The 24,822-nt window shown below is 43.1% G+C and overlaps 3 protein-coding genes across 14 annotated transcripts; 2 read left to right on the top strand and 1 right to left on the bottom strand.

The window, feature by feature from the left end:
- Nucleotides 1-502: 502 nt before the first annotated feature.
- LOC4337765 (phosphoglycerate mutase-like protein AT74H) lies at nt 503-8,875 on the bottom strand. 10 transcript variants are annotated; one of them, XM_015785233.3, is made up of 5 exons: nt 8,552-8,875; nt 6,916-7,012; nt 6,160-6,227; nt 1,274-2,017; nt 503-1,173 (listed from the first exon to the last, which is right to left on the bottom strand). In XM_015785233.3, the coding sequence occupies exons 4-5, from the start codon at nt 1,812-1,814 to the stop codon at nt 740-742; spliced, it is 975 nt and encodes a 324-aa protein (XP_015640719.1). In that variant the 5' UTR covers nt 1,815-2,017; nt 6,160-6,227; nt 6,916-7,012; nt 8,552-8,875; the 3' UTR covers nt 503-739. The 10 variants fall into 10 exon arrangements, with proteins under 10 accessions (XP_015640719.1, XP_066166741.1, XP_015640716.1 ...); XM_066310644.1 differs by having other exon boundaries at nt 8,556-8,875; XM_015785230.3 differs by having other exon boundaries at nt 6,160-6,275; nt 8,638-8,875.
- Nucleotides 8,876-15,264: 6,389 nt separating this feature from the next.
- LOC4337764 (putative E3 ubiquitin-protein ligase RF298) lies at nt 15,265-20,252 on the top strand. 3 transcript variants are annotated; one of them, XM_026025451.2, is made up of 4 exons: nt 15,265-15,482; nt 15,689-15,757; nt 15,885-17,975; nt 19,330-20,252. In XM_026025451.2, the coding sequence occupies exons 3-4, from the start codon at nt 15,900-15,902 to the stop codon at nt 19,858-19,860; spliced, it is 2,607 nt and encodes an 868-aa protein (XP_025881236.1). In that variant the 5' UTR covers nt 15,265-15,482; nt 15,689-15,757; nt 15,885-15,899; the 3' UTR covers nt 19,861-20,252. The 3 variants fall into 3 exon arrangements, with proteins under 3 accessions (XP_025881236.1, XP_025881237.1, XP_015639704.1); XM_026025452.2 differs by having other exon boundaries at nt 15,331-15,482; nt 15,888-17,975; XM_015784218.3 differs by lacking the exon at nt 15,265-15,482 and having other exon boundaries at nt 15,625-15,757; nt 15,888-17,975.
- Nucleotides 20,253-20,544: 292 nt separating this feature from the next.
- Nucleotides 20,545-23,940, top strand: LOC4337763 (uncharacterized). The gene is made up of 4 exons (XM_015784220.3): nt 20,545-20,902; nt 21,026-21,130; nt 22,100-22,226; nt 23,203-23,940. Exons 1-4 carry the CDS (start codon nt 20,678-20,680, stop codon nt 23,418-23,420), a joined length of 675 nt encoding a protein of 224 aa, XP_015639706.1. The 5' UTR covers nt 20,545-20,677; the 3' UTR covers nt 23,421-23,940.
- Nucleotides 23,941-24,822: the final 882 nt, after the last annotated feature.

Below are 24,822 nucleotides of genomic sequence, written 5' to 3'. Positions count from 1 at the left end.
CAAATTGTAAACCGAAGATGTAAAATATTACCTATCTTTATTAGCTAAACAAAGCACATTGTAATAGTAAAGAGGTTTCCTCCATCTTAATTACATTGGATGACCTCCTTCGGTCACCCCGACAAAAAATAGTAAAGAGGCCATGGCCATATCTAGGAGTAAAATAATCAGGGAAAACAAGAACCAAATTGAACGAAAGCATGGAGGCGTATCTGGCCTTCCCAGGTGATCTGCTAACAACATGCTGCATTTGCCCCAAAAGTAAAGTGTTTTTCACAGAGAAATCCATAATCTCATATATCACTGTCAACAAAAGCTCGAATTAATGTGACCTATCTATTATTAGTAGTTAAACAAAGTTAGGTGAAACAAAAGGGGCTGTGTTTAGTTACAGAAGAGAGGCAAAGATCCCCTTTAATGACAGTCAAGTAATAGGAATGAGATTCAGAACAAACCCTCGAGATTTATCCTATGTGTTTATCAGAATATAGGCAATGATTCCTTTTGATAGTCAAATCGTTTGCTTCATTTCCCCAAATCATATATAGTATTTATCAATGTAGTATCTAGCAACTATGTATGAACAGGCTACAGATCAAACAGAAAAGAATCAGCAAAGGGGAGTACATTGCATCGCCCCAATGGAGAAATACACTAGTAGTACCAATCGAATCAAATTCCAAAGAATTTTAAACGGAATTTCTAAAGAAAGAGCAAGTAGAGGCAAGCAGCAAGATTATTACTCGAGCAACTTGTTGGTCTTGCCATTTTCCTCCTTGCCATCGTCGTCGTCGTCATTGTCGTCTTCGTTCCAGTGGTCGAAGAAGGTGGCGAGGAAGGAGGAGCACTCGTCGGCCCAGCTGCGGCGGTTGGCGGAGGCGCGCCACTGCTGGTCGGCGATCATCTCCGGGGAGAGGCCCCAGCGCTGGAGCTCCTCCTTGGTGTGGTGGATGAGGAGGCTGTACTCGCCGGCGGGGCCGAGCTGCATGACCCTGAACTCGCAGTTGTCGAAGTTGTTGAGGCGCTCGAACTGGTCCACCGTCCACTTGAACCACTTCATGAGGAAGACCCGCGAGGTGAGGCCATGGGAGACGATCACCAGGTTGGTCTCGCAGCTCGCGTCCTGCTCCAGCCTCCCCATGTCTATGTCCCTCCACAGCGACTCCAAGAAACCTGAACAAGAATTGAATTGGATTGAATTTCATCAGAAATCGTTTTGAATTGCAAGAAGAATGGGAGAATGGAATTGAATTGAAATGAGATGGGGACATACTGGCGACGCGGTCGAAGACGTCGGCGGCGGACTCGCCCTCGGGGAAGCGGAAGAAGAAGCGGCCGAAGCGGTCGCGGGTCTCCTTGACGGCGCGCATGCGCTCCTCGACCTGGAAGTTGCCGAAGTCCTGCTCGCGGACGCGGCACTCCTCGCGGGCGCCGATGACGCGGTGGCGGGGGAAGGCGGCGCCGATCTCGCGGAGCGTGGCGCGGGTGCGCTCGTAGGGGGAGACGTAGAAGTAGACCTTCCAGTTGGCGGCGGAGGAGACGACGTCGAGGATGCCCTTCCCGGCGGCGCGGGCCTGGTCGACGCCGAGCGGGGTGAGCGGGATGCGGTAGTCGGGCGTGGTGGTGTAGGCGGACATGTCGAGGTTCCCCTGGCTCTCGCCGTGGCGCACCAGGATGATCCGCTTCGGGAGCCGCCGCGCGCATTGCGGGTGGTGCTGCCGCGTCATCTCGCAGAACACGCACTCCTTGGCGTTGGCGTTGGCGGCGGCGAGATCGTCGGCTGCTGCTCCGGTGGGGGTGGATGATGATGACATGGCTGGCGCCAGGGTGCGGTCGGGTTTATATAAACAAGGGAGGGGGAGGGGGGAGGTGGTTGGGTGGCAACCGGATCCTCTTCTTCTTTCTGTTATTAATTGATGGACACCGCGTCAGCTGGATTTGATTGGGGGCTCTTCTGCTCTCTCTCTCTGCTGTATTGGAAACAAGCGGCAGCCACCTCCTCCACCTGCTGGTTTCACTGCACATATACAAACGGATTGAAGATTCGTTATGCTACATTTCAGTAACCTCTTGTCTGGATGTTCTACAGAAATGAATTAGTAATGGATTTCTCAAAGGAACAAACAGTACAAATTTTAGCAGAAATAGGAAGAGCAAGTTTCTAAGTTTCTTATTAAGGCCCCGTTTGAGAAAATAGCATATAAAGATGGGGTGTGGACACGAAAAAAATATATTAGCATACAATTAATTATGTTTTAATTATTTTATACTTGAAATTTTGATTTAGTTGATATTTTAAAGTAACTTATATATAGAAAGTTTTTTACGAAATATACTGTCTAGCAGCTAGGAGTACTCGAATTAAAATTAAGATAAAAATATGTATCTTAATAAAAAAAAGGACCTAAGGGCCCATCAAATTAAAGCAAACACGGGGGGCACATGACATGATTTCTTTTAGTGTGGGGCCTCACAAAACGCGGTGCAAAGGTGCTTCGAACTTGCGATAGGATGCTTAGCGTATCGTACTTACATCACCGGCACCACCCATGCTGCTGCTTCTGCTTCTGCTTCTCCTCTCCGTGAAGCATTACTAGTCCACTAGTCGGCGCACGATTCCTAAATCCTAATGGAAAATCATCACTACTATCCTCCAACCGGAATCAGCCAAGCAACTCTCCTGTTCTTCTGCAAGAGTCGGTGCATTATCAGGGCGCACACACGCGCACACCCACACGGCAATCGATCGCCAACCACACGGCCTTGCTATGTGCTGCTGCTACGGTGCAACTAGTACTACACGTCTTGGGTTCATCCTATCATGGCATTGGTGGCACTCGGTACTCTGATGGTGATGCATTCCGGCTTCTTCCAGGAATTTATCCATGTGGCTGATGGTAGCACACCTCCTAACACACCCTTTGGACGTAAGAACCCTACTCGTCGATGGCATACCACCTACCTATACTGATACTGACCTGAATCTGATATGTAGCATCAATGGCCAACAGTGTCCAGATATCTAGCTAAGGGGGCACAGTGACAGTCAAAAGATGATGCAAAGTAAAAAAAAAAATGTATCTGCAACTTGACAGTGTAACTTGTGTTAACAAGTAGTAACAGGCACACAAAGGAAGCTTTGCTTTTCCAGAAAGATGGTGAGTAACAACCATGAAGTAAAGCAACGTGTACACTACTAGGAGTGCATAGGATGCAAACAAAACATTGTTTAAGGGGGAGCTATGAGTGATGATGATGTCCAGCTCAATTTGCTCAAAGCTACTAGCAATAAGGAATATAGATTGCTTTAAAGCTTTGCTTCTTTTTTTTTTTTGACAAAAATTTGGTATTCACACAGAAGCAACACGAAGCATGCCGGTGCAAGCATGTTTCTGGGACAGATGACAATAAGAAATCAAATATTGTATTTGTAGGCCATGGTTAAGCTGGGTGTTTAGAGGACATCCATCACATGCTCCCAAAAGGTTGACAAAGCTTTTCAGTCTTGAGGACACAGTCTTCTCCCCTAAGGAAGAAGAACATCTCATGTGGTGTTCCAAGCCCCCAATCCACGGTACCACTACCAAATAAGATAATGGATACAGCTCGGATTGCAGAGAAGTTTCAGCTCACTTTTTATCCCATGTTTTGGGCTACTTTACCTCCCTGAATATCTGTTTAAGTAAAGACTGGAATGTTATTGCATTTTTTAACACTTCAAAGAGCAAAGGATCATTTTTTTTGTTTCTGATGAAAGCGACCGAAACCAGCATCTGATGCAGTGATGTCTACATGGATTTTGGGGCAACTAACTAGCAATCTACAAGGAAGAAGATAAGCAGTGCAGAAGGAATGACAAAATGATTTATGGGCCTCGAACAGTGCTAAAATCAATTTAATCGGACAAGGCTGGTTTTCACGTGACTCTGGTGTGAATACTGATGCGATCTAACAATGGAAGTCTGCATGTTCGATGCATCTAGGCTTCTAGGTTTGGGGCCTCATGGTACGAAATGAACAGCCCATGTCTTCTCGAGAAGTAACATAGAATCAAAGGCCAGCAAAGCACTGAACAGTTCAACAAAAAAGTACGTTTAGCGTTTTGACACGCTAAACACACTTTAATGTTTATGAAACTCCGGTTGCTTTATTGTACTGGATCCTACTCAGCTAGCGCTTGGTAGGGTTTAGATCAATCCTGTCTTTTGGTGTGGTTATCACTCGGACTCTTCTGTTCATTTCTTGATGGACACGAAAAAAAAAAATCTGTGGATGGTCCATTATGATTTTAAGTTGTTGCATTCAACAGACCTTGAGCAAAATGAGCCATTGTGATGGGAGGCCAGAAAAAAGGGTGAGAATAGCATAAAGAGTTCCAATTGATCAGGGAGACCAATCTTCTCGAGGCATCAAGGGTATATTTGGTTTCAAAGCTAAAATTGCGCATGAAAGGCTGTCCTGATCTTGGTAGTTTGGAGTCAAAACTCAAGAGTGAACTAAACAGAGTAACCAAAACCATTTGTACGGAACCTTCCTGATATGTGGCATCAAAACAAAGACCAAATTTGGGCGGTGATAACAAAATTTCCCTTGGCAAACTTTGGCTTTCATGGCAGCAAACAAAGAGTACATAAGCCTAAAAAGGAACATTAGCTCTGTTTTTCTCTGTTGGTAGAGAGAGATGACACACATCAAGCACTATACTATAGCCTTCAATGCACCCAATGCAATTCATCATATCATTTATAATGACTTTTAATAGACAAAGTGAATGGCCAAGTGGGAGTCCATTGGCCCCTACACATGAATATAACCAGATTTTATGGATCATGCAAGCACTTAAGTCTGACTGGTAATGCACTCAAAAAGGGCATAATGATTGGGGAAAGGATCAGGAGTATGCAATATTTGTTTCTATTGGTGCTGACCACTGAGCAATATCAAGTCAAATATATCTCAACACCATCTTCGTGCTACTGGAGAAGTATGGCATAACACAACTCAAATAGCAGATTAAAGTTTTCATAAAGATGCAAGCTGTGATATCTGCTAGAAGGTCTTTTCTCATTGCTTATTTCTACGAGTCATATGTTGAATATTTTTCTGTCACCCTCACAAGATTTTAGTGTCAGCCACTCACATTCACGCACCTTCCTACCATAAAATGCATATCCATTGCAGACTAGCATATGCCAGTATTATGTGCACCAAAGAGTGATAGTATTCGATGATGGTGCAGCCAAACTATGTCCCTATCCAAAACCCCTCATTTACGCTCATGCCATTTTCTTCCCTTCTTCCTACCACACTTAACTCCCCTTTCTCATTCCTTGAGCTCCTCTTCCCACAGTTTTTCCTATGACACAACTCTCAACCAGAAATCCCCAAAGGTAAATCTGAACAGCCTAGTAACATCAATTTATGTAGTATATGTTCAAGTAGTTTAATTTGAGGAGTTCTGTAATGTAGTTGCACTATCAAATAGCAATTGGCTCCCTGCCTTCACCACTACATAGTTACATGGTTCTTCTCCAATAAAATAGTAGAACTGTATAAATAGATTGCATGTTAGGTATCCTCCTACATTAAGTATTAATTGTAGGGCTCATAAACCACGGGCTTGTTTGGTTTGGAATCAATTTTGCCCTATCAAAATCTTGGTAATGCCAAAACCTTGGCAAGTTTTGGCACTACCAAATTGGGTAGTATTGAATTTGAACTGATGCGGGTAAAATTTGGTAGCAAACCAAACATGCACTTGCTACTATTGAAGTTACCAAAATTTTGGTAGGGCAATAAGTTGGTATCAAACAAAACAAGCCCCACAATACCAAATTGTAGCTCAATAGAAAATTAGAACCAACCTAAAATCAGAACATTGTTTTTTATGGCAATTTAACTTAGTTTTTTAAAGCAGGATTATCTGGTTACAGTCTAGAACTGCACATACAAGTACTTTAGCGGCATATCATTGAAATGGTGCTCGAGAGTTATAATTCCACAATGCCAAACTATAAAACGTAAGGGACACTAGAACGCAAGCAACACAAATATGAGGGACTATGGAAGCCACTAAAACAGTCAAATGCACAAAATAACTGGAGAAACAAATGGTAATAATTAAACAAGAAAAGTGCAAAAGCAGGACATAATGCTTACCAATAAGTCACCTGTCTTTATTTCCAAGTTAATTACACTCTTGAGATTGAGTTGAAAGCAAAAGGCCACTGCAAAATGGAATGGAGTCTTGAGTCCAGATGATGCAAATATCTACACTGATAAAAAGAAAGAAAGAAATTCATATAATATTATCAACAAATGCTAATAGCAGTGTCAATACTCAATAATCTTCTTATTTTCAGAATGCTATGTTAACACTAAGAGGTAGTGCAACACGCTGCATTTTGCAAATCTATTTCCATCTTTGAGACTAAAATAATTGAATGTTCTAAATTTATCCACCTAATTTCCTATGAGGTATGTATGGCCATATCAGCGGACCACTAAGAAAACAAGGAATGTTTTCCGGATATATTGCACAGCTTGTTGTAATTCCTATGAATACAGCCTGCAGAATATGTAGATTTACCATATAGGTTTTTAAATTTGATATAATGATATGAATACATCCCTGAAGAAGTATAGAAATGATGGGGTCTTCCAGTTCCAATTAATGATCAGATCCTTCAGCGGTTAGTCCTTGCAACCAAGAAAAAGCCGAGCAGGATGTGATGGGAATGTTGATTGTGTTTTCTGCGCTCAACTGGATCAACAGGAGGCAACATGTCTACCAGGATATTGTTGCAGAGAGCATGGACTTCCAATGGGATTTAACAAACAAAACATTGCTTTACAGGGCAGCTATTATGTGCGTGGTTGACTTGGTGAGCATAAGTTTCAACAGTTATCACTTACGGTGATCTAAATGGAAGGATTTCAATGTGATTTGGATGCTTGGGGCTTCAGTGCTCCATGGCGGTAGATAGACAGCTGCGGAAGAAAAGGTAGAATCCTGGAAAAGCAGCATATGTGCAGGAGATTATGCTTACTGCAGGAGATATGCAAGATTGAAAAAGGAAGTGGTGAAATCAAGAGTATTTTTCTCCATTTTTTATTTCTTAAAAACATCATCCTCCCTCCCTAGAAGTTCACAGAATTAAACACTAAAATTTCAACACTAGAAAGGGCTTAGCAAGGAACTAGCACTGACTTATTGCTCACAAATAATTCAGTGGGATTTGAAGTCAACTGTAGAGCACCAGCACTGGATTAGGAAATTGGAATCTTCGTTCCATATTGAGAAAATTCTCAACATATATGGACTGCCAATTCTGAATATTCCAAAAATTAAAAACTACTTTATTGTTCTACTGGATTGATAAAGTATGGATTGCTTTTAACCTCCATCATATGAACATGATCTGAAACCAACATCAGAATGCTTCCTATGGAAGGTGCTTGCAGTCATTCAAAGGACCTTTTACATGACCATTGAAGCTTAAGATGAAACAGATGGTATGGTTCTATGAAGAAGGACGCTGAACATACTAACATGTCTAAGTTTTTACGATTTTCCCAGTAATCTTTCTTTTCACATAGACTCCTCAGTTTTTAGCTCCCAAAGGGGGATTCTGCTGATCTAAAGGTATCCTCCACCTATTTCCTCCAAAAACAAGGAAAAATAACCGAAACATGTCATTTTAAAATTTTGGCAATATATTGGAATAATCCCAGGTGCAATATGCCCGAAACACAACTAGTTTAACCTGAGTTTATGATTATTGCAGTACTGCAGACATATTATTCCTAGCCCTTCAGGTTCAGGAAGAATATCGCTGTCAGATTTCTAGATAGGAAATTTTGTTGGTGGTTGGCTTACTTGCCAGGCGCAAACTGATAATTTGTGATTTTCAGGTGGCTAACTATGCACAAGATGGGAACAACTATCCCGGTGATGCAAAACGACAAGGAAAAACTTAGGCAGCATGTCATGGAAAATGACACCAGGGGGGTATGTATGATACATTGTTTTGCTTCCTTCGCTACTGTGCATTTTATAAATTCAGCAATGCGGTGTTGTATGTAAAACCTATCAATCCAATTCCGTTCTCTCCCCAAACAACATATGACACATATGGCATCTTAAGCTGTGGCTCCCCGGCTCACTCAAATCATAAATGGAGATCAAACCTACGACCCGAGGGTGTTTTTAACACATGGCACCTAACATCTGAAAATGTATATCACATTATTCAATCTCACGACACATTCGCTTGCTTCCAACGCAATCAGATGAAGTCCAACTCTGCAAATCAATCCCAATGTAAACAAGCAACGCCCACACATGGAAAATCCAATTCCAATCAACAAGCATGCATAGCGATTTTCCCACCTCCCCATCCAATCAAAGCCCCCATCCAGTCCGCGCAAACGAATCGCCAAGCAATACTACCCTAAATTCGACCGCGACTCACGCAACCAAAACGATCGAGCACTCAACCCCCCGAACCCCCAACGAATCAATCGAGAGCAGAGAGGGACGCGAGCAAACCTGCCTGTGGAAATCGCCGCAAATCGGCGTCGAAATCAATCGATTCGGGGATTATCTCGAGATGGTAAGGGGGAAAGCGCGCGTACCTCGTGTGGCCGCGGAGGGAGGGAGGTCGCGGGTTGCTCGCGGCAAAGGGGATTCGTGAGGTCAAGAGAGAGAGAGATGGGAGGTGGTGAGGATTTGAACGCTTTTTGTTTTGGGAAAAATTGACCGGGTCCCTCGCCGTGCGTCCCCACCGCCGGCCGGTGCGGTGGCGGCGCCGCCGCCACGAGCTCCTCCCTCCTGCGTTACTGGAGAAGACGAACGGGCCCCTCCCACCCATTCGGGGCCTTTTTTCGTGTTAGAAAAATTAAGAAAAGGGAAATGTGGTATTGCATGTTTGTGGACCGGCTGGGCTGGTCCGGGCCGGGCTGATCTTCTTACTCAGGTTTTATTTTGAGTAAATTTCAAAAAATACAAATACTTTGTACCATATATCACAAAACTACAGATTTATAAACTTATTTCATAAAACTACAGGTACTTTACACAATATATCACAAAACTATAGATTTAAAACTTGTTTCACAAGACTACAAATTTAATTTCTTCATTTGTCACAGAACTATAGGTTCAGTGTCTTCGTTATCACAAAACTACAGGTTTTAATGCAAAAATTGTAGTTTTGTGATAACGAAGACACTAAATATGTACTCCCTCTATCTACTGTTGATAGTCATATTTCATCTTGACACACAGACAAGGATAAGTAATTCTACTTATCATCCATTTAAACATGCTACTAGTTATTCCTCGTAAACAAGAGATTTATTAATATTTACATTTCTCGATGCCCATGTAGCCAATCTTGTGTGGAATAATGGAGAGTCATGCATTAAATCCGAGAAAGTCATTAAGAGGATAGGTCGTTGGGTTGAAATATGCCTATCAAAAATAGATTTTTCAGATTTGGAAATATGACTATCAAAAGTAGATGGAGGGAGTAGTTTTGTAATAAATGAAGACACTAAATATGTAGCTTTGTAATAAATGAAGACACTAAATGTGTAGTTCTGTGATAAACGGATACACTAAATCTATAGTTTTGTGAAACAAGTTTTTAAATCTGTAGTTTTGTGATATATTGTACAGGTACCTATAGTTTTGTGATAAACGGAGACAATAAATCTGTAGTTTTGTGAAACAAACTCTTAAATATGTAGTTTTGTGATATATTGTACAAAGTACCTATAGTTTTGTGAAATTAACTCTTTTATTTTTGGGCTGTGTTTAGATGGTGGAAAAGTTGGGAAGTTGGGAGAAAGTTGGTAGTTTGGAGAAAAAGTTGATAGTTTATGTGCATAGAAAAGTTTTCGATGCGATGTGATGTGATGTGATGTGATGGAAAGTTGGGAATTTAGGGGAACTAAACACGGCCTTGGCTTGAATGGTAAGTTTCGGGTCTAAATATATTTTTTACTTGGGGCTACTAGATATCGTTCAAAATATTTTTTTCAATGTAAAAATCACACGAATATAATTACAGTTTAATTATATTATAATGGCATCGTACATCGGTTGTACTTCCTCTGTTTCACAATGTAAGTCATTTTAGTATTTCCCACATTCATATTAATGTTAATGAATCTAGATAAATATGAATATGAAAAATGCTAGAATGATTTACATTGTGAAACGGAGGGAGTATATTAAACACGATAGGATTGATAGCTTGCTCATCTGGTTACAACCGCGTGGCATCAACCAAGAGGTCGTGGGATTGATTTCCCACCTGTGATGGCTAAGAAAAAGGTCTTTTGATTGATCTCTAGCAAAATCGTTTTTACTTAAGATGATAATCGTATTATTATTCAAAACATGATTTGCACTTAGTTCGGCACTACTCTTTCCCAACTTCTACTATATCATTTTTCTATGCATACACTTTCTGAACTGCTAAACGGTATGCGTTTAAAAAAAAATTCTATATGAAAGTTGTTTTTAAAAATCATATTAATCCATTTTTCAAGTTCTTTTAGCTAGTACACTTAATTAACCATGTGTTAATGAGCTATCATGTTTTCGTGTGGTGATGAGAAGTTCCCAACTCCTCCTGAACACACCCTTTTAAGTTGCAAAGTCTTTTTCTTAGGTCTCATGTTGTGTAGAGATCAAGCATGGTCTTTTCAAGGGCATGCTTTTTCTAAGGCTTGCCTCACAAGCAGAATTTTCCTCGTTCATTTCAACGTTAGGTGAATAAACCAGATGGTAGAGATTTCAAAGAGGGAAAAAGATGTTAAATTGTACTCCAAATATGTGAAAAAATGGGTTGCATTAGTTGACATATGTATCTCTCCCAAGTAAGCATGGCCTCTCATTCTACTTATCAATTATGATACTGACGTATCTTGATGACGTGCTCTCTCTCGTGGCCTGATCTTCTGGTAGGGGATAACTCTCGCTTTTATCGAGTGTGACGTGTACGACATGGCTACCAATCAGAACAAGTCTAGATCGCCATGCAATCGCTACACCATAAACGATGTCGTATCAACCGTGGCACGTGGTTGAGGATCTCTGCAATGCAAACGAGAGAACATTGCAAGAACACGATAAGATGCAATCTAAATATTGTGAATAGGTGATTAAGCACAAAGAAATAGTTGCACGCGGTTGAGGATCCTTGCAATGCAAACGAGAGAACACTGCAAGAACAAGATAAGATGCAATCTAAATATTATGAATAGGTGATTAAGCACAAAGAAATAGTTGCGATTGAAGTGGTATATCTGATCGACCAGGTAAATCAACACACCAACTATTTAGGGGGGGTGCCAATCTATAGTCGTCGACTAAGAGCATCCCTAGCAGATCATCCAAATATCATCCTCTATATGCCCATATGGATGCCCATCCAAAAAAGATTCCTCGTTCATATCCCTTCCCACTCCAACAGATCATCTATATTACATCATCCATATCGCATCCTCCTATTTTTTATAACATCTTTCAACTAACCTTCTCTACTACTCTCTCTACTGCTATTCTTCTCGTGAGCGAGCTGGTGAGGGGCGGTGGTGGGGTCACATGCGCGGGCGGGCGAGGCGCGAGCGGCGGGGTCACGGCCGCGGGCGGTGGGGTTGCCGGGCGGATGAGCGACCGGGCGCAGGTGACCGTGTCGCAGGCGCGGGCGGAGGTGTCGCGGCGGCGGGCGGCGGTGGCGGCCGGGCCTCCGCATCTACTCCAATCCTCCACCGCTAAATCCAGCGGCGCCTGGGCGAGGGGCAACGGCGGCAGGCGGCAGCAGCGGGCAGGGCGATGGCGGTGGGCGCTGCCGGCGCTCTCCTCCCTGATCTGGTATGCTTATCCCCCTCCACCCTCACTCCACGGCTACACCCCTTTCTCTCCACCCTCCATTGCAAAAAAAAAAATCAAAAACGGGCATGGCGCACTCCCCTTCGCTGGCCGGCGATGACGACGATGGAGTGGAGGTTGCGGGGGAGGGGACGTCGTGGAATTCCGGATGGGGGCGGGAGCTCGATCGTTGTGATTTGGCGCGAGGAGAGAGACACGCTATTTTTGGGTTTTCTCTCTCCCTTTTTGGCGCATCCGCCACTTTTGCCGGATTGGATGGCGCATCTCCTGGAGACGGTTTTTGCACTCCTATACGCCAAATCGCGAACGGAGGATGTAGTAGCGTATCTCCTAGGGATGCTCTAATCGAGTAAGAACTAGAGACAAGGTGAATAGCACTTGGCATAATTCAACTAAATAAAACCCAATTGTTCTAGACGGTGTAAATAGACATTCATAGGGGAAACTAGAGCTAGGGTTAAGTACTAATTCGGGGAGGTGGAGGGAGACACTTCTGAGATGGCCCTAGTCTATTACAAGACCAAAGGCCCAAGTTCCGTTTCAGCAATAGCACTGTTTTGTTTTGATGATTCTCGTTGACTCGAGATGAATTTGGATATGAGACTGGATGCATTTGAAAGATGACGAGATAATATTTCCATTCCAAGATCACGCAAATCGTAGTTGGCATGAAGGCGATAGGTCCGTTTGAAGTCAGTGATGTCTCTGGAGGCCGAACTGGATTCTAAAACTCGTTGGACTTGAATATCCTGTACATCCTCCATTCATCCTCTTTGGCAATGCTTTATATTTCTCATGCTTGGTTGTATGCCTATACTTGATGGTCACATCATATCTAAATTTTTTTTACTGCTAGTATTAGCTAAGCCCGATCAATAAGAATGAACCAAATAGATGTAGGCACACATGAACATGGATTGATGCTTTGGTTAGGCATGTCAACCAAATAAAATCCCATTAGTATTGGGGTAAATGGACCAACCTTGTTGTATTTTCTTTTCTCTATCTTCCAAAACACGTACTCTCGAAAGTGTTAGACTTTGTTGTCCATTCCCTTATAAGTATCAAGATGAATGAGGCGAGCTTCGACCTTGCAATAATTGTTTTTAGCCCAAGCTCTTCTTACTTAATGGATGCAAAAGTGTGTATTACGGTATTACCTCGTCATCTTCAATAAAAATTTCCTTTTTTTAGATTTCTCATTGTACCTTTGAAGTTACCTTATTCGCGGTCACGGTGTGCATAAAAAGAATAGAATAATGTTCTTTTGATTAGGTATGCTAGATGTGGAATCATACAAACAAATGAACACATTTTCTTCCCTTTGTCCTTGCTCTAATTATGAGGTTTGATTGGGCTAATGTCAATTGATTTAAGACAATCATATGGGGTGTTTAGATCCAAGGGTTTAAAGTTTTAGCGTGTCACATCAGGTATTATATATGGTGTCGCATGGGTTTTCGGACACTAATAAAAAAAACTAATTACAGAATCCGTCAGTAAACCGCGGGACGAATTTATTAAGTCTAATTAATCCGTCATTAGCACATATTTACTGTAGCACCACATTGTCAAATCATGGAACAATTAGGCTTAAAAGATTCGTCTCGCAAATTAGTCACAATCTGTGCAATTAATTATTTTTTAGCCTATATTTAATACTTTATACATGTGTTCAAACATTCGATGTGACAGGGTATAAAATTTTGGGGTGGGATCTAAACACCCCATAGTTGTATTTCTTATTCTATCAAGTAAAACGGTAAACTTAAAGAAACGAGATAATCCCATTGAGAGCATTTGTTTGGCAACAAGTCATTACTTGCTTCATGAAAAAAAATAATACTAAATTCCTTCTAGAACTTGGATTAGTAACAGTTGTGAAGATATAAAACACTATTTTGCTATTCAGCTATTCATTAGTTGCTCTATCTAGTGACATAGTACTACTAAATAAGGAAGATATCAAATCACTTACTCATACCACAATTGCAATATATCTCATACCACAATTGCAATAGATAGCAAGATGTAGAGCTAATGTGGCTGTTCCGCCTGATGTGGTGATACTCCTAGTGATGAGGCTGTGTGTATTATCTATGTTGGATGATGATGTGTAAGCTAAGTTTAGTTGTTGTATGTTTCGATGGGAGCATATGACTTCAAAACTTTACCAGCGCAGAGTTTACTATATGGATTAATGGGGTAAAAGCAATGCTAGAGTGATGTGTAACTAATAGTAACAAAATGATATTTGAACATCACATATTACATATTGTTGAATAACAATTTGCATGGTTCTTCCCTGCAAAAAAAAAACATGGTTCTAGGATAAACCTTCACTTTCATTAAAGAGGTTGTCTATATATCTTGTGATAGAAAATCCCACCTCCTATCATTCGAATTTTGGACCACTGGATACGCTTAAAGATTCGTGCAGACCCCCCTAACCCTAACTCCTCTCCTCCCCGTTCAGAACGCCGCCACCACTCCCGTCCTCGCGCCGTTGCGCGATTCCACCGTCACCACCACCCCACCGCGCCGCTGCCTGCCTCGCCGGCTGGCCGGAAAGAGTCAACGGCGTCGGCGAGGCCCCCCCGGCGAGCCCCCTCACCCTTCCCTTTCCCCCTCCCCTTCCCCCCTCTCTTTCTCCTCATGGCGGCGACGGCGAGGTGCCCCCGCGCCGCCGTTTTCCCCCATCTCCGGTGGCTCCCCGCCGCCGGATCTGCAACCACTGCCCACCACCTCCTAACCTCACTCTTGCTTTGCCCCCGCCACCGACGCCGGCCCACCGCCCTCCTCCATCTCCGCGGCTCCGGCGGCGCCGCTGCTGCCTCGCCGCCCGCCGAAGTCCACCGCCCACTGCCGGTCCTCCGCCACCCACGGCTATCCCATATTTCAGTCGAATAATATATAGCAATCCCGTTCATTAGGAATTATGTAGGTAATTCAATTGTTCACAGAATTTGCCTCGTGCAATTCTATTTTCCCGCTATTTCATTCAATATTTACTCGATCGTCATCCATCTCTAAACACCATATCGAAGGGCAATTTCCATTTTTTAGCCAATTTACACCGTAATCACTGAATGCTAATCTATCACTAGTAAAACCCATGCTAAATAAAAACAACAATCCATTCACCAAACAAAGCAAAACCAACCTAACCATCTCCAAACATCTCGCATTCCATAACCAAGAACAACACATATCTCCCTTCCCTGGTTTATTCCACATCGACCGCCACCGGCCACGTCAGCCCTCACCCGAAGAACACGGTACACGTGGCACCTAACCATTGGTGGGGTCAGCACCCAGCAGAAAACGAGAGAAAAGAAATGGTAAAAAAAAAATTCAACCGTAACTGCTGTGCTGTGTGTGCTCTCTCTCTCTCCATCCATCAGGCCTAGAGAAGAGGAGAGACAAGCGCCTCCTTCTCCTCATCTCCTTCCTCCTCCTTCCCCCTTCTTCTTCTTCCTCCTCCTCCTCTCTCTCTCTAGCCATACTCTCTCTCTCTCTTCTCCACTCCTCTGATCGACTCCGCTTCGATCCCCGCCGACGACCCCCCCCCCCCCGGGTACGCGCCTCGATCCGCTGCCCCCGTCTCCCGGGTCGCACCTCCCCCCGCCCACACCCGATCGGATCAAGAACGAGCCCCTCCTCCCCCCATCTGATCCTGGGACTGGGCGGTGGGGGCGCGCCGGGGAGTTTCTCCTGGTTCTTGATTCGGTGGTGCTTCCCGATTGTTACTGTATCATTTTTCCCCTCTCTTTGTTTTTTCAGGGTTTATTTTTTTTTCTATCTCTCTCTCTTCCCTGATTCGGTGCACGCACGCGCAGGAAGGAACCAGAGGTGAGTCGCAAATTCTCCGTATCCGGGGAATTTTTTTGTTTGTTTTCTTGTGCTATATTGAGATTGCGCGGTGTGATTTCTCTGATGAATTTGTTGTTGGGTCGGGGGGATTTTTTTTTTTTTGCAGCAGCTATCTATCGTGATGTCCACTCTCGCGGCGCATCCACCGTTGGGGCCAGCGGCGGCGGCGCAGGAGAAGGCGGCGAGCCGGAACAAGCGCAAGTACCGCGCCGAGCCGCCGTCCGCCGAGCTGGGGTCATTCGGGCTGGAGTACCCACTGACGGCCGACTGCGTGGGCTTCGAGTTCATGTCGCCGGAGAAGGCAGCCATCGCGGCGGCGGCGGCCGCCGCCGCGGTGGCCGCCGAGGGCGTCAACCTGGACCTCATCCCGGGCTCGTGCGATTGCAAGGATATTCACCCCACGGCGGAGGAGCTACTGGAGTGCCAGAGATATGTGAATTGGAATGACCCCAACGAGGCGCTGCTCGAGGAGATCCTTCTCAAGGGCCTGGACGCGACGTTCGACAATGCCGTAGGTGTGATCATCGCGATGGGTTACTCCGAGCCCACCGCGCGTGCCGCCGTCCTGCGGGCTGCCACGCAGTACAATTGGAGGGAGAGCCTTGCTGGGTTCGGCGAGGCGGCGGTCGAGGTGCTCAAGACCGAGGGGGACATGTTGAGTGAGGGCGCCTCCGAGGAAGACATGAGGAAGATTGAGCAGGCAGTGCTCGGTGGCATGATTGCGTTGGTCAATCAGGCTCAGCCGTTCTACACTACAGGTGATGTGATGTTCTGCTTGCTTATGTCGGATATGAATGTGGCCAATGCCTGTGCCATGGACTACAATCCGGCTTCCCTCCCAGCAGTGGATACGCAAGTGATTGCCCAGCCAGTTGTTGGAAACTATGAACCTAATAATCCAAGTTCGGATTTATCAGTATCTATTACCAACCCACAGACTGGCGTCACTTTTCGTGGAAAACTTACCCCAGTGCCACCCAATTCTTACAATACTGCCAAGGCTGATTCATCCGCAACACCAGCAAACCTGAATGTACCGAGCAGTAAACCCTCTGTCTCAGGTAAGGCGCAGAGTGAAATCCCGAATCTTAAGCCAAAAGAAAACTCAAATCCTGTGCCTGATCATTCAGAGGAGCAACCATTCGTTGCTGCTGCGACACAACCTGTGAAAGATGATAAGCCAATCCCTAGTAAGAGGGGGAGTTCTAAGCGGGATTCCTTGCATCGGCAGAAGTTGATGAGTTTTGATAAGAGTTCCCGAGCACTGGGTTCTAAAGGATCTCTTAGGTCAAGCAAGCATAGCTCTTTGGGTAGCGCAGTGCTGGACAGGAAGTGCAGGTCGTTTTCAGATTCTACTACTAGCAGTTTGAAGGCCTCATCCAAAGTAGGCAAAGGGTTTTCTGCAAGCATGAAGGGACCGGAAGTACCACCTGACCTTTCTTTTACTGGTGCTGCCCTTCCCTCCAATCCATCATTTGATGCCAAGCTGAGTAGTAACTTGAACCCATTACCAGCTGCTAGCACAGATCTCTCATTGTCGTTGCCATTGCCGTCCTCAAATGACAGTCCTGCTCCATCTTCGAATCATGATGCCAATACAGAGGGTATGGACTCTAGCAGCAAAATCAATTTATCATATGATGAGGATCAGAAGGTTTGGATCCCACAAGATAAGAAGGATGAAATGGTCTTGATTCTTGTCCAGCGGCAGAAAGAGTTGCAAGCACATATGAGGGATTGGACAGACTGGGCTCAGCAGAAGGTGATGCAAGTCACTCGTCGACTTGCCAAGGAGAAGGAAGAGCTTCATTCACTTAGGAAAGAGAAGGAAGAAGCGGACCGCCTCCAAGAAGAGAGGCACAATCTGGAAGAGAGCACTCGGAAGAAGCTTTTAGAGATGGAATCTGCGATTTCTAGGGCGAACACCCAGCTGGAAAAGGCAGAATCTTCTGCTCGTAGACGTGAAGCCGAGAATGAACAGCTCAGGATACAGATGGAAGCTGCAAAGCGGCATGCACTAGTGTCTGCAACAAATATTTTGGAGCTTTCAAAGAAGGATGAGAACAGTCATAAAAGGTCTCAGCATTGGGAATCTGAAAGAGCCCTGTTGCAAGAGGATCTTGCTGCTCAAAGGAACAAGCTATCTCAGGTCCACCAGCAACTTCATCATGCTAAAGAGCAGAAGGATCAAATCCAGGTATTTATTGGTTTAGCCTTTATCTTTACCTCTTCATAATCTTTTGAAGGGAAGTTTATACAATTGAATCATATTAGTTATATATGATCAACCTTTAATTCATGTGGTTTCTGTAAAATTGAAATATCTGAACAATCTTGAGTTGTTAGAATTGCATTGCCACTTAGAATAGTTGACTTTAATTGTGTATAGATAAACAGTTGACCTAGTTCTTACTCTTTTGGGTGTAGTAGCTCTTTGAATAAATCTGATGTAAGGTGGCACTGAGAGAGTGAGAAGCTTGTAAAATATATGGATAACAGTATTTTTAACAGTGCTTAGAGCTTGTCAAAGAAGTTAATAGACGGTGATGTCTCCATTTATGCAGTATTTTCTTTAATATATGGTGATGTTTCTGGGCAATTAACAGATATGCACATGTCATGGTTTTATTGTTAGTTAAGCTTCATGTGACATTTTTTTTTAATTTACTTTCCTGAATCTCACTCCTAAGGGGTTGGGGATGCCCAAAAGGTAGAAATTTTGGTAGCTAAATTGGATGTCCTAATTAAGACAACTCTAGCATGCTTTGTATATCATGAATACGTTGCAATGTTTTACACAACTTTTTAAGGAAATACTAATTGTGAACTTTACATGGTATTGCATTTTATCCTTCCAGTCAAGTACTAGTTAGTGATTTGTCAAATGTTGACAATGTTAAATAAAGATTTCATGTGATGATATATCTTTATAAATGGTATTCAATAAGTTCCAAAGCTTGAATGTACAAAAACAATGCTATTTATTCACTGGCACATCTGCACTTTGCCAATCTTAAATTTGTCGAATATGCCATGCAATGATAACCTTCCTTATCTTCACTGTCTTTCAGACGCCAGGTACATATTTCTGCTTAAGGCGGAAATCATGAAAAATATTTTGTAAGTGAGTCGTGGCAATGATCAATGATAGGAATTGTTGCTTTGGATAGAGTAGACTGCTTTAAACTGTCTTGAGTGCACTATCATGGTTTTTGGACAAAATCTGTCATTTGGCTATGTTGTTAGTTTCTGCTAGAGGATTCATAAAAATGGAACTTATGCGCTTGCAGTCTACATTTCATTACTTTCATGAATTCATATTGAGTTGATTGCAAATACCATGTTTTTGCTGAAGTAGAAGCTCAGTGATGATTAATATTGTGGGTTAGGTAAGACTGTTCTGTAAATATTATAATTTTGCTTTTTTTAATGCGTCCCTCCTTCTTGTGCCGCGGCTCTCTACAACATCATTCATTCATTCATCCCTTTACATTGCTGTCTTCACTAAACTTGTATATCTTTGGTCTTTCTATGATCTTCAATACTTCCAGGCAAGGTGGAGGCAAGAAGAGGCTGGAAAGATTGAGGCAATTGCCCGTGTAAGCTTAGAGAAGAAAGAGAGGGATCAGATTGAGACATCACTGAGGTCGGAAGAGAACTTCCTGCATCTCAAAGCGGAGAACGATACGCAAAGATACAAGAGCCAGATACGTGCTCTCGAGCAGCAGATTTCGCAGCTGAAGGTATCCTTGGACTCGTTGAGGGTTGGTGCCCCTCCCAAGTGGGGAGCAGACAACAGAACCAACGCGTTGCGCCTTTCTGAAGGGAGAAAGAATGGCAGCGCTCAAATTTTGGCCAATATAGCAGCGGTACCCCAGGATTTCGATTTTGACGACATACAGCGTGACCGGGAGTGCGTCATGTGCCTGAGCGAGGAGATGTCGGTCGTCTTCCTCCCTTGCGCGCACCAGGTGGTCTGCGCGAAATGCAATGACCTCCATGACAAGCAAGGGATGAAGGAGTGCCCATCGTGCCGGACCCCCATCCAGCGCAGGGTGTGCGCCCGCCTCGCCGGTTGCTAGACTTCTTCATATACACCATTTTGTTTTCTCTTTTTATTTGTTTTTTTTGATTGATTTGCTGAGCTTGCCTTGGATGGATGGATGGAAGATTGGATGGAATAATGAGTGGTGGTGAGAGTGGTTAAACTTTGAGAATAATATACATGGTTGGTCGCACATCAATCAAAACCCCGCAGAGATAATGGATAATGGGATGGGTGTTGGTTATACATGATGTACAGAGCGTTGTCTTCTGAATGCTTTTCCTTTTGGTTTATCTTTTTTTCGCTGAGCATTGCAGGCAATCAGAACTAGTTCTTGTCAGGTAAGAGTATCAAAATGTGTTTGAATTTTGATGCTTCTGAGCTATTCCATTTATCCTGGAATCCTCACTGAACTGAGGTTTCGGTTCATGGATGATGTTAATAAGTCTGGTTGTACTATGTGGCTTTGTCTGATTCGCCATTGACCTCATTGTGTTCCAAGAGCTCTTCTCCCAATTTTGGTGGTAAATAAACAAACAGATTCCTATGAAATTTCTTATATGAAATACTGTGAAATTTCCTGCGTTGCAAATGAGAGTTTGCATCATAAACACTCAACGCAGCAGCATCAAGAGCTTCATTGTCTTCAATTTTCAGACGATCTCTGGCCTACGACGAAGGCACGGTGTCTTCCTTTCCATGGACCCTCCAGGTGAACCCCACATGTCAGTGGAATGGCTCACGCGTAGTATTTTCCCTAGTCCATTTCCACCCTTCTTCACATCACAGCGAGAAAAAAAGAGCGAATTAAAAGCAAAAAAAAAAGGAAAATAAAGGAGAAAAGAGTGGCGGCCATGGCGGCGGCGGCGGCGGCGGCGGTGGAGAGCGTGGTGGTGGTGCACAACGTGGCGAAGCGGCACAACGTGGGGACGCTGGCGCGGAGCGCGACGGCGTTCGGGGTGGCGGAGGTGGTGGTCGTCGGCCGCCGCGACGTCAGCGCCTTCGGCAGCCACGGCGCCACCTCCCACCTCCGCTTCCGCCACTTCGCCTCCCTCCCCCTCGCCCGCGCCTACCTCAAGGTCCACCAACCCCGATATCCGAGCTACCAACCCAGCCCTCCCTCTCTCTCTAAACCCTAAACCCTAAACCCTAATCCTCTCCCTTCCATTCCTGCTGCCTGACATACGCGCGTGTGTGTGCAGGACGAGAGGGGGTGTGACATTTGCGGCGTGGAGATCACCCACAACGCGCTGCCGGTGACGGCCCATCCGTTCCGCCGGAGCACCGCCTTCCTCTTCGGCAATGAGGTGGGTGGGTCGGATTTTCTCATGATTCCTCATTAATTTTGAGTACTTCTGCTTGTATGACACAAATTCAATTGACTCTGTGGAATTAGTACTAGTTTGCAGGCAGATATGTGTATCAGTTGCCAATTTACTTACACGTCCAAATTCTGTTGGAATTTTGACCCTTTTTTGTGATCCCTTGGAATCCTGAGTGGATGTTAGCTCCACTTGAGTTTTATGAGCGTCGTAATGTTTACTAAAACACAATAAAAACCGCTAGTGAAAAAGAGGAGAGAAGTATATTGGTGCCGTCACAATGACAAAATTATGGAAATACCATAACAAATGTGATTGACTACCTGATACCGCAGAAAATACCGTTGCTGTCACGGTTCCACCCTTTTCGGGGCATTTGGGTGAGGAAATTTCAATAATGTCAAATTGACGGCAGTGCCTTGAGCTATTCAGCTGTTGCTCAATGGATGTGGATTATTGTTCACCCCTGATGAGTAATGAATGCAGATCTAATGTCATCAATGTCTTCCATAATTTTTAGGCTTTTCTGTCTGTATGGGGGACTGTTCCAGTGTCCCCAATGTATTTTTTCTAAACATCAGTTTGTGATAGCTATTCTAGTTTTCTCAAAAGAAAAAAAAGGCCAGTGCCAGTACAGGAGGGGTGAGGAAAGATTGGCATGAGTTGCTAGCACTAGCATAATAGTGAAAGTGTGAGACCTTTTAGACTTGATACACGTGTGAACTGCAGGCTTTGTTTCAACTCAAGGTGACCATTACTTGCTAGGGCAATACTTCATTGTACTATATTTAAATATATGGTGTTATACTGTTAAATTCATTTTCTCCAGTTTGTAGATCATATTCAATGGATGACTAGGATAAAACTGAAGTGGGATGTAATTCCTTTGAATAAACAAGAGCAATTTGCATGCCCTTTATATTATAATTTCCTATTTTTTATTGCATCTAGTAGGGTACAGGACTCTCGCAGAAGGAGTGCGAGATCTGCGACTTTTTTGTCTACATCCCTCAGTATGGTGGTGGAACCGCATCATTGAATGTTACAGTTGCAGCGTCGATTGTTCTTCATCACTTTGGAGGTAAGGTGACATCCTTCAATTAATGCAACACAGGTCAAGTTAGTCAAACAAAATGTAAACAAATGTAAATAACAAATACTCACATTAAATTTCCTTTGTTGTCTTTTAACCTCACCTTTCTGTAGAATTGTAGAATATCAAGTTTCCATGTTCCTCGTCTAAATAATCTATTCTCTCTCTGCCAAACATGTTTTTCTGGAAATACTTGGGATATAGTAACAGAAAGGCATGCCATATGTCTAGTCCAAAATCTTCTTTTGGGGAATTTATTTGTTGCTCAAATCAAATTTGATATTCCCCTTTTATTCTATTTCCTAATGTACTAGAACTTCTCTGGAGTTTTGAGCTACTCCCTCCGTTTTATAATGTAAGACTTTCTAGCATTGCCCACATTCATATAGATGTTAATGAATCTAGATATATATGTGTGCCTAGATTCATTAACATTTATATGAATGTGGACAATGCTATAAAGTTTTACATTATGAAACTGAGGGAGTATTAATCTAAAAAATCATCCGATGTGTAGTTTGGCCTTTACTATTTATTATTATGTCGGAGTTCTTGGTTTGTAAATATATCTTCCTGACCTAGAAGCAACCTCAGTGCAATGAAGCTTTGATGCTCAATATTTGGAATAGTTTTGTAATTCCGGTACTTCAAAAGTTCAAAATACTATCTTCTTGTGCAATGATGCTTTTCTGGGTTTCTCTACTATTTGGCCTATCTTTCTTGCCAGTTGGGGCCATATCCTCAAAATTTTAAGCAAGCTGAGGCTTTGCATAGTCAGAATATTTTGAGACAACAGCTGAGTGAAATACTTTTGACTTTTATTGTTAGTTGAAAAGTTTACTGCTTTGAACTTCATTACGATTTTCTAGTCCATATTTTGTGCGTGTGGAGTGATTGTACCCAGTTTTTTGTATTTGTCAATTGCATCTCACTGTCATGGCTGATTCTTTATGATTTTCTGCAGTCTGGGCTGGCTTTCCAGAACGAGGGCGAGAAGGTAATAAATTCGTTGTAGCTGATAAACCAAAGGGCCAATCTAGGGGACTCTACTGTACAGACTCAATTGAAGAAGTGATTGAAGAACGGAAGATGCGAAGAGAAAATGCCTGTGACATATTTGAGGAAAATGGAAGTAGCGAGCATCAGGAATCAAATGTTTTAGGCACGATGCTGTCAGACTAGAGTATCCCATCTCTTCTTTGCTTACCAATCCAGTCTCTGCATTGGTTGAGGGATGAAACTAATTTGCAATACCACATACAGCACAATATCCAGCACTGGTTTCTCTTTTCCAGGGTGGCACAAATATATGTAGAGTAAATTTCAGAGAACTCCATTTTTATGGTCAAAGTTGCAGTTTCGCGACTCGGTAAGGAGCATAATAGCACCCTTTCAAACCAAATTCTTGTGGCAATGATTAAGAGAATACCTTCAAACCACGGGTAAAGCCAAAGTTCTGCGTTTTGCTCTGAAATTTATGTGTGGCCCCCGATATATGTTCCAATCAGGTTGTGTGACTATCACCTGAACTTTTTTGTTGTACTATTAGGAGTCCCCCTTTTTTTTTTTTGAAAACTTATTAGGAGTCTGACCTCTGTTAGCGTCAGGCTTCCTCACTGGATTGTACTGTAATGTTTTGTTTCTCCACCAACTCTGGATTAGTTTGTTTTCCACTACCTAACATGAAAATTGTTCATAGGAATTTTGGCATGAACTTTCCACTTTCCATCTCACCCTTAAAAGGCTTGCAATAGCATCCTTCTTATGCTGCGTTCTAAATAGATTATTCTCGGATGGAAGCTGATGAATTATCTACTTAACTGTATGGAAGAGGCAAATCATCCACGGCAATAATCCAGTGGATAACCAACCATAAAAGATAAGGGCTGAAAATGATTTACATCTAGCATCTCAAGCTTACATTGCCCCTCTGAAAGTTCACCTTGCAATGTTCAAATTTGGCCGTTTGAAGAGTACAATAATGCTACTGCTTTTCTAACAGATCGTGCAGTTTTCTTCTGGTCCTTGTCCGTCCTGTAGAAATGTGCCGTCCCCGGCTAAACTGACATTTCAAATGCAATACTTAATCAAAGCATCTCAATCCAACTATCCAATACAAGACCGGCATCTCAGTTTCCCCAAGATATTGGAGATAAGCATCTCTGACTCTAGTAATCTATCAAGATCACAAGAATAACGAAAACATGTACTCTTTATACCATTGCTGGGAGATTGAGGAGAAAACACTTCGTTTTCCGCGCGCATGCTTCCCAAACTACTAAATGATGTGTTTTCTATAGGAAAGTTATTTTAAAAAATCATATTAATCCATTTTTAAAATTAAAATAGTTAATACTTAACTAATTATACGCTAATGGCTCACCTCGTTTTATATATCTCTTCAATCTCAGCTGTTACAAGCTGTTTGGGTCCCGTGAGAAACAAAACCACATGGATTGCTCAAAACAAAGTGGTTGAATAAATATAGTAAATTTTTATGTATTGCTTTAGACATAGAGAAAAGATAAAACATACATCAGAACATCCAGAGGATTTAGATCACCTGTCAGAATTCTACCAAAAT

The sequence above is a fragment of the Oryza sativa genome, chromosome 5, assembly GCF_034140825.1.
Source record: "Oryza sativa Japonica Group chromosome 5, ASM3414082v1".
Classification (NCBI taxonomy): Eukaryota; Viridiplantae; Streptophyta; class Magnoliopsida; order Poales; family Poaceae; genus Oryza; species Oryza sativa.
Note: the sequence above shows the minus strand (reverse complement) of the source record. Positions and strands in the feature narration are given on the sequence as shown.